The sequence below is a fragment of the Octopus bimaculoides genome, chromosome 3, assembly GCF_001194135.2.
Source record: "Octopus bimaculoides isolate UCB-OBI-ISO-001 chromosome 3, ASM119413v2, whole genome shotgun sequence".
NCBI classification, from domain to species: Eukaryota; Metazoa; Mollusca; class Cephalopoda; order Octopoda; family Octopodidae; genus Octopus; species Octopus bimaculoides.
In genome coordinates this window covers 68,251,219-68,261,200 of record NC_068983.1, presented here as the reverse complement: position 1 = coordinate 68,261,200, position 9,982 = coordinate 68,251,219, and the positions used below count along the sequence as shown (strand labels likewise).

The 9,982-nt window shown below is 37.7% G+C and overlaps 1 protein-coding gene across 2 annotated transcripts in view; it reads left to right on the top strand.

Moving 5' to 3' along the window:
• Window positions 1-454: 454 nt before the first annotated feature.
• The window catches only part of LOC106872087 (ribonuclease 3), a 62,602-nt gene continuing 53,074 nt past the window's right edge, over window positions 455-9,982 (top strand). The window contains exons 1-3 of one of the 2 annotated variants that reach the window (XM_014918946.2): window positions 455-1,370; window positions 6,984-8,278; window positions 8,822-8,974. In XM_014918946.2, coding sequence (XP_014774432.1) covers window positions 1,311-1,370; window positions 6,984-8,278; window positions 8,822-8,974 — 1,508 coding nt within the window. In that variant the 5' untranslated portion in view covers window positions 455-1,310. Of the gene's footprint in view, window positions 1,371-6,983; window positions 8,279-8,818; window positions 8,975-9,982 lie in introns of both variants that reach the window. The other variant, XM_014918945.2, reaches the window with a different exon arrangement.

Sequence of the window (9,982 nt, the reverse complement as noted above, 5' to 3'; positions counted from 1 at the left end):
ACTTTTACAGGGTCCGGAAACGAAGAAACGCCGAAATTTCAATTTATAATTTTTTACGTATGCTTTCAGTACATCATCTCTTATCTAAATTTAGACAGGCCTTTGATTTATTGAGTTATTTTCTTTATTCATGTAGGTTCTCATTCTTACAAAAATTGCCTGTTTCCAGACCTCCACCCGACAAAGGCCAAAAGAAAAAATACATTATTTTATTTATCATTGTCTCAAGTGCAAATAAAAACAAAAGGTAAATTTCAGGTTAACCGAGTCTGAATTAACGGTCTGACTTCCACTTTCATCTAATTTTCTTTATTTTCCCAGCGAAAGTTATTAAGAAAGTTACGAACCGCATCACAACTTGGCGGAGTTAAAGAATACGCACACCATTCGTTTTCGGCGTTCAGGGGTGGGTTAGGGTTAGGGTTACGCCGAAAACGAGTGGTGTGCGTATTCTTTACCTTTGCCCAGAACTTCTCATTTCATTCCTTACAATTTTCACGTAATTGTTCCTTAGTCAGAGACCGATGTCAATTAAAAGAAATAAATAGTATCTTAACTGTTTGTTTTAATTGATTGTCCAGACAAGGTTTTGTGCAGTATAATGTTTACACACAATAAATATCTTTTAAAGGGGTTATCACTGAACATGTGATGTAATATGAACTCCAGGCAATTAAATCATCGTCGCATCATCGAATACTGATTGTGCTTCTTTGGATTCCATAAGATCTTTTAAAGATTTCCTATCAAACTATACTTGAGATGTCGTTAGGCTTTGAAAACAACGAAAGCCCCTCATACCTCGTGCATAAGTTTTAGGATAAAATATAATCACCAGGAAGCGGAAAAAATGAGGGATTGTGACGTTGGCCGTCAATAATTTTGCTTTTAAGTAAAACAACTACAAGTGAGAATCGATAACAATTCCTGTACTTTTCTCGCCGGCAGTCCAACAGCCAACAGAGCGACACAGTCCGAAGAATAACCAAAGAAAAATTGGATCTATTCTATGACATCGGAACTTGGTCGAAATTAATTATTAGAATACATTTATTGTTTGAGCATAATAGAGCAAAATAAGATGTTTTTATTTTTAAGAGTTAAATCATTATTTCATATTGTTTTCGCGAATTTGTGGCTTAAAAGTAAATACATACCCCCAATCCCAGTGGTAATATTTTTGAAGCCCATAATCTAAATTTTTACACCGGTAAATCAACAAGGTTTGAACGGAATACGCAATGCCGGTCAGATGCTGTGATTTGTGATAGGATTTTAATTTTTTTTTAAAGTCTAATCTGGCGAAAGGAATGTCATATAGAGGGAGACCCGTTGTATCTCGTGGATCAAATTATGTACCACAGCCTCGAGTAAGTTGATGGAATATTTATTCTCGTTCAATTTTGGAATATTTAACCATGCCTTGAAAAATAGTATGTGCGAGTGTGTGTATATATATATATATATATATATATATATGTATGTATGTGTGTGTGTATGTTTGATAACTAGATAGATCCCCACAAGGCATATCTAATTCGTCTAATTGAAGCATTAATTCACTGAGAGTGCTCTGCAATTTAAAATTAGTTGGAGTTATAACCAATGTCTATGAACCAAATCAACGGAAAGACCGAATCTTTTAATATACCTATGTAAAGGAAAATACGGGTATACTTACTTAACGCTAAATATACGAATATTTTTTATATAAATATATGTATATGTATAAATTCATGTAAAGGACTACTCTGATCAATAGTAGAGCCAACCTGTACACAGCCTTTCAACACGCTAGATATAACAGCCAATTTTCTTTTTAAATTACATCACAGAGCATTAGAAAAAGGGAAAGGTTTATTGAATACTATGGTCCTAATAAATGAACGAAGATATTTGGCCAGAAGTCTTTTCATTCAGTTTTAAACATCACAACTGGAGGCGATTTAATCAAAAGTACCCTCACTGTAAATAAAGCGATGATTTGTATCCGATAAAAGAATTCTTTTGAATGTGTGTATGTATGTATATAATTATATATTTACACAAATACATCCACCCGGCAACACTCATTCTTGTCCTTATATAACTTTTTTCTTTTACTATTTTAGGGCTGTTTATTAGTAATTATATGTGGGAATTCAGATGAGTACTCGAATTGATATGGAAAGTGTCTATTATGATATTATTTATGTGTATTCACACACATCGTTTTGATCTTCAGTCAATAATGTATTTTGTCCCGTTATGCTATACTATATAGTAGCTAATGCTATTTAGAAAAATAGATTTTGTCATTTGCGACTTGTTGCATTGCAGTGCTCTGTCAATCTTGTTAATATGTGCATTTATACAAGTGTATGTATGTGTGTGTGTGTGTGTGTATATATATATATATATATATATATATATATGCACACACACACTATCCATTTACACCTGCACATCAGTACAAATCTGTTTTACATATAGGATCATCTTTTCAACTATTGTAACTACTAGGGTAGCAACTACCAGCTGGTTCTTTTACTTTGGTAATGCAGCAACGCAAAGTTCACTCGATATTGTCTTGAGGTCTGTCATGGTTCCCTTGTCTCTATTTGAAATTTGTTTTCTAATATTCCAAAGATATCGAAATTATAGTGTATGGAAGGGCAAACATGTGCGAAAATTGCGGTATCAAATAGACCTGTCCAATCAGATGTTTTCGTGGGAGAAGAATATCAGCTGTTATAATTGAAATCTGTCTGCTGTTATGGAGCTGTTGTATCAAAAAATGTGTCCGCGATAGAAGCTAATGCTTCAAAGGGCATTTTCTATCATAATGAAGCAGAATTGGCTACTATGCAACCCTAATAACTTCATTTATTACACCACCGTCACAGTCATCATTATAATTTTAACATTTTTTTTTTGATAGCATGAATTAGGCAAATCTGCAATAAAATATTTTGTTTTAATTTTGTGTCATCGTATTTGTGCAGTTCTAGGTTTGTCCTATGTCTTCTTTGAACTATCCTCCGTCCACTTGCTATTTTTGTTACCTTTCATATGAACTGAATCCTTTCGAAATGATAGTAAAAGAAAATACGCAGGTTAGGCTTTGTTAAAACAAGAATAGGAACAATTTTTTCCTATTTAAGAGAGCAACTTTGTGAGTAGATTTGGTAAGTGGAAACTGAAAGAAACCCGTCATATATATATATATACTCTTTTACTTGTTTCAGTCATTTGGCTGCGGCCATGCTGGAGCACCGCCTTTAGTCGAGAAAATCGACCCCAGGACTTATTCTTTGTAAGCCTAGTACTTATTCTATCGGTCTCTTTTTGCCGAACCGCTAAGTTACGGGGACGTAAACACACCAGCATCGGTTGTCAAGCGATGGTGGGGGGACAAACACAGACAGACAGACAGACAGACACACACACACACACACACACACATATATATATATATATATATATATATATATATACATATATACGACGGGCTTCTTTCAGTTTCCGTCTACCAAATCCACTCAAGGCTTTGGTCGGCTCAAGGCTATAGTAGAAGACACTTGCCAAAGGTGCTACGCAGTGGGACTGAACCCGGAACCATGTGGTTGGTAAGCAAGCTAAGCACTCTGTCGGTTATGATGACGAGGATCCCAGCTGATACAATCAACGGAACAGCTTGCTCAGATCTATTCAGATTGAAACTGAATAGATCTGCTTGCTCGTGAAATTAACGTGCAAGTGGCTGAACACTCCACAGACACGTGTACCCTTAACGTACAGGTACTACTCTTTTTTGCCAGCTGAGTAGACTGGAACAACGTGAAATAAAGTGTCTTGCTCAAGGACACAACACGTCGCCGGGAATTGAACTCACGACCTTACAATCGTGAGCCGAATACCCTAACCACTAATTTAGGAAATAGAGTAGGTAAACTCCAGGCTACATGTGTTTCCTAGCTAGCAGAACATCAGAAGTAATAATTACACAACGAGGGGTGCTCCACTAGCTACTCATCAGATCGACGATACCTTTGCCAAATGAAGGTTACATTGTCGTCAAGGGATTCCATGTTAGCAACCCCAGTTGCTAAACGTGCACCTTAAAATAACTTTTTTCAGCTTGTCGAACTTTGACGTGGAAAAATTTACAACCTTCCACGTCAATAAACCACTATTGTTCCTTTAAGTTGTTTTTTATACCTTTTATGGACAGCTCGAGGCTTACTACCGACACCTTGATCCTTGGATCAAGGTGTAGGAACAAATACACAAACACACACACTGTGTGTGTTTGTGTATTTGTTTTTTGTTCCCACCACTGCTTGACAATCGGTGTTGGTTTGTTTACACCCCCATAACTTGGCAGTTTGGGAGAAAAAGAGACCAATAGAATAAGTAACAGGCTCACAAAAAATAAGTAGTAGGGTCGATTTGTTTGACTAAACCCGTCAAAGCGGTGCCATAGCATGACTGCAGTTCCAAAGACTGAAACAAGTAAAAGATGAATAGTAACTGCTTTTATAATAATAATAATAATAATAATAATAGTAATAATAATAATAATAGTAATAATAATAATAATAATAGTAATAATGATAATATAATAATTATTATTAAATTAACAGATAGCAGAACTGGTAGAGTACTGGATAAAATACTGTACTATTTGGCTACATCTCTTTGTATTTTAAGTTCAAATCACACAAGTTGATTGGACTTATTTAATCAACCCAGTCCATTACTGGGTTGATTAAATCAATTTGATTAAATATACAACCCTAAAAACAAGCCCTGAGTAATTTCAAAATCAATAATAGATATTGCTAAATTAGAATTTTTTAGTCAAAGTAGAATGTATAGGGCCCATAATCTTTGCAAGATTTCTCAGATTGCTAAAATCATATTATTTGATGTTCTGGATGATCTTCTGCAGATTGTTATTTACAGTAAGATATGAGCATTGATTGATCCTAAGAAAGGTCATAGTTTTTTGGGGAAAAGTTTAGTGAGAATTTGAGGATGAGTGTATACAATTTGTGAATGTATATAACATGCATTGTTTAATGGTAGGTCAACTCTGATTGAAGAAGCTGGTCTAAATGTTTAAACGTATCATCATATCATTGTAAATCTCAACGTCTGGTCACAGGAATGAAACAGAAATCATCTAATACTCTAACCCTAAACCTAACCCTAACCCTGACCCTAAACCTAACCCTAACCCTAGGGTTAGGGTATTAGATAGTGCTCGCGTTGTGTGAATTTTCCGAGCCCTCTCCTCACCCCCCCCCGTTCGCCAGCGTGCATTTTTTCCTTCATATTTATTTCATATATGGTGCACTTCAACTACTACACTATTTTTTTTTCAATCTCTCCACTGGGTGTGGATCTATATAATAACCCAAATTTTATGGCGATTGACATTGCTTTTCTTCCTTCTTAGGTTAAATCCCAGTCTTGTATTATTGGGGTTGAATTAATTTCCTGTATTCATCCTTTACAAATGTTCCCTGTTGTAGTAATACAACGTATCACTGTTTATGAGTGATTACAAAAACTGCTGAAGGTAGAATTAGTATATTGTTTTTCAGCATACAAGTCAACGTAGTTTGTAGTGTAAATTATTCAAACATTACCACTATGTTTTCAAGCCCTGCTGTATTTCACATTGAACTTTTGGTTCTCCAAAGTCATCATGGTGTAAGTTGACTAATTTTTGGGGCTGTAAATTTTGGCCTGAAAAATTTGACTTGTATGCTGGAAAATACAGTGGTACTGGTCTTAATGTTGTACTCCATTTAGTTTCATCATCTTGTTTTGAGCTCACATCTTGTAGGCCTCACTTTGCCTTTATTCTTTCAATTACAAGATTATTATTTAAGGTGGTGAATTAATAGAATCATTAGCTGTTTATGTTTTGAGTTCAAATCTCATCAAGGTCAATTTTGCCATTACATTCCTCCAGGGTTAATAAAACAAAGTACCAGTCAAGTATTGGAGTTGATTTTATTGACCAACTGCTCCCAGATTGCTGGCCCTGTACTTAAATCAGAAACCATTATTGTTGTTGCTGTTAAGGTGGTGAGTTGGCAGAACTGTTAGCAAGCCAGACGAAATGCATAACAACATTTTGTTTGTCTTTATGTTCTGAGTTCAAATTCCACCAAGGTTGGTTTTGCCTTTCATACTTTCATGATTGATAAAATAAGTGCCATTCAAGTACTGGGGTCACTGTAATTGACTTCCCTCTCCCTTCAAAAAAGGCAAAAAACGCTGCTGGCCCTGTGCCAAAATTTGAAACTATTGTTATTACTGTTGTTCATTTGTTTTTATATCTCTTTCTCTGTTCTAGTATTTCTCCAATAGGCTTCTTTCAGTTTCTGTCTATCAAATTCACTCACAAGGCTTTGGTTGGCCTGGGTTGATAGTAGAAAACACTTGCCTTAGATACAGTGCTGTGGAACTGAACTTGGAACCATGTGATTGGAAAGTGAACATCTGTGCCGCCGTTGTTGTTGTTGCATCTGTGCCGCCGTTGTTGTTGTTGTTGTTGTTGCATCTGTGCCGCCATTGTTGTTGCTGTTGCATCTGTGCTGTTGTTGTTGTTGTTCTTCTTCTTCTTTTCCTCCTCCTCCTCATCATCATCATCATCATCATCTTCTTCTAGGTAGTGAGCTGGCAGAATTGTTAACACGCTGGGCAAAAGTGCTGAGTGACATTTCTCATCTGTCTTCACGTTCTAAGTTCAAATTCTGCCAAGGTCGACTTTGCCTTTCTTTCATCCTTTCAGGGTTGATAAAATTAGTATCAGCTGATCACTGGGGGTCGATGTAATCGACTTCCCCTTGTAAATTGCTGGCCTTGTGCCCAAAATTTGAAATCATTCATCATCATCATTATTATTATTATTATTATTGTTATAGTAGTATTTCTATATTCATGCATATCCCAGGACTTAGTTTATCCTATTTTATTTCTTCCAGCTTGCCGTACATCCTGTCAACTACCTCAGCTCTCCACCACCTCAGCTCATTAATGCTCCCAACCGACAAGCTGCTCCAGTTGTGCCACCTCAACACCCACTGTCTCTCCCACCTCAGGGTAGTGGCGTTTCTGTCCCTCCTCCACCTCCACCACCAGTCGGTCCACCACCTCCGGTACCACTTCCATCACAGAGCATTGGCAGTGGGGTAGGTGGATATGTACCCTCTGGGGGTCCCCCGCCTCCTCCACCACCATTACCTGGCTCCTTAGGGATGCCCCCGTTTCCACCAAACAATCCTAGTGGGTGTGTGACGGTGGGTGTGTCTGTGCCACCACCTCCCCTACCACCCTTACCTCCACCTACATCTCTCATTGGCCCCGTAGCAGCAGCGGCAGCAGCAGCAGCTGCTGCAGCGGCAACAGCCCCACTGTGCCAACCATACCCCAATGTCTGGAGTGGGTCATACCCCACCACATATTCTGTCCACAGCAGTATGGCTTCCAGACCCAACCACTTCCCACAGTGGAAGTCTCCAGGCAGTGTTCCATCTACAGGCCAGAAGCAGCAGCCCCCTCCACCTCTTCCTCCCCTAGGTAGGGGCTGCATAGGACCAGGGAGTGGTTCAGGGACGAATAACAACATTAACAATAACAGCATTCACAACAATGGTAGCAGCATGTACCATGGCCCACCCCTGGGACACCCCAAATCAAACCCCCCATTGTTGACAGATGGTGGGGAATGCAGTGGCAGTGGTGTTGGTGAAGCAATCCCTGTGATCTCATTGAAAGGCTGTGAGAGCCATCAGCATGGGATGCACAATAACATGTGCAGTTCGTACATAAGCGGTTGTGGTGTCAGTCGAGACCGTGACAGGGACCGTGGTGACCGAGAAAGGGACTTGAATCGAGACAGAGACAGGGACCGAGATCGAGACCGCGACCGTGACAGAGACCGTGACCGTGATAGGGATCGAGAAAGGGACAGCTCCCACTTCTCTTCAAATTCTTCTTCCTCATTGTCATCACTGCATTGCAAGAATGGCAGCAGTCTCCTGTGTCCAGTGCGTTGTGATCGAGAAAAGATATCCAGTGGCTCGACGCTGTCATCCTATAGTACAAGTGGAACAAGTAAAGGCATGTATGGCACTTCGCTGAACTCCAGTAATAGTATTAGTAGTCACCACTCAAAGAGCAAAGAGAGAAAGCGACTGTATGAACCACGGTCAGAATCGCCACATTATTCAAGAAGAAAAGACAGTGAAAAACACAGTAGTTCTTGGAGCAGACCAAGGTAAGAGAATATATATGTTTAACCCTCTAGTATTCAGATTACTCTGTCAAATGTAATGCTTATTCATTCACATTGTTTGAAATTAATCATGCATTATCTCATACCTTTGAGATTTAAATGATAGATTATTTATTTCTAGAATAACATTATAGGGTAGGTGTGAGAGGCCAGATCCAACCAGTTTGAGCATAAAACAGGTAGAATATTTTGGCCAGATAAGGCTGGTTTAAATGCTTGAGCTAACATAGGAAACTTTTATGTAGTTGCTAGATTTGCAAGAAATTGCAGCCAAACCTCCCTCAAAACACACCATATCATCTTAAAAATGAAAGAATACATAAGATAACTAGTCCTGGAAATATAAAAATGACAGGATGGTTTGGTTGGAATGTTTTGGTAATAGGTCAGCTTGCTCAAGCTTCACTCTGGACTCAACAACAGCAGCATTATTCTGTCATTGTTTTGTTATCTTTACTACTCCGATTGTTGATATATCTGCAGCTGAGCTCTTAACTAACAAGACATACTTCCATATTCCAGTAGACACAGATCAAGGTCACCATCACCGAGAAAAGGTGAGAAAACTAGTGAGAGAAGAGATCATCGTCGAAGTCCAGCTCTTGGGTCCAGCTCAGTGTCTAGTTCTAGTAGTAAGAAAAGATCTTGGAGTAAAGAGAGTGATTCACGAGAGAGCAGGTAAGTTGTCAGTAGACTTTGTTGTTGCATGTCATATCTTATTATATCATAGGGTAATAGATAATACTACTATGTAGCATAGTGTAGCATATCATACCATACTGATGTGTAGCACACTGTACCATTTTATAAATATTGTTCTGTATAGAGCTGTTGAGCAATAGTCCATACCATTGCTATGTTGTATGTTATATTGGTGTGTAACATACAATGATGTAACCATATCATAGAATGGTGTACATAATACATATGACATTAATTTCTGTTTAAAGTCTAATCGTTTCAGTATAGTAATAGAAAGGTAATAAAAACCACTAAAGTTTTTTGAAAAATAAGTCAATGTAAAATTTGACTATAACAAGTGTTAATCTTGAATTGAAAAATTTGAAGTAGAAAGTAAATATTAATGGACAGAAACTGAGATGACATGTGTATTAACACACATGCGTTGACGATATATACATGATAACATAGTTATTTCATGAGCAGAATATCACTGCACATACAATAACTGCATGTTATACCACTCAACTGAGAGTAGTCTATTTTGCAGTTTGTCACTGTGTTATGTTTTATCATACTATGCTATACCATGTTCAGAGCATAGCATGGAACACTATATTATACAATAACAAAACCATGATATGTTATATCTAAACACTAATGACATACCATATGATGTAGTGCAGCAACAGCAATTATGACTAACAAGAATATTATTATGTATTATATCTGCCACACTTTTCCTTATCAAATTATATTATGCATACAACACTACAGTCATAACAGCATTAACACAACAACAATATTTGTGATGTTATATAGGCACAGGAGTGGCTGTGTGGTACAAAGCTTGCTTCTCAACCACATGGCTCCAGGTTCAGTCCCACTACGTGACACCTTGGGCAAGTGTCTTCTACTATAGTCCCAAGCTGACCAAAGCCTTATGAGTGGATTTAGTAGATGGAAACTTGAAAGAAGCCTGTCGTATATATATATATATATATA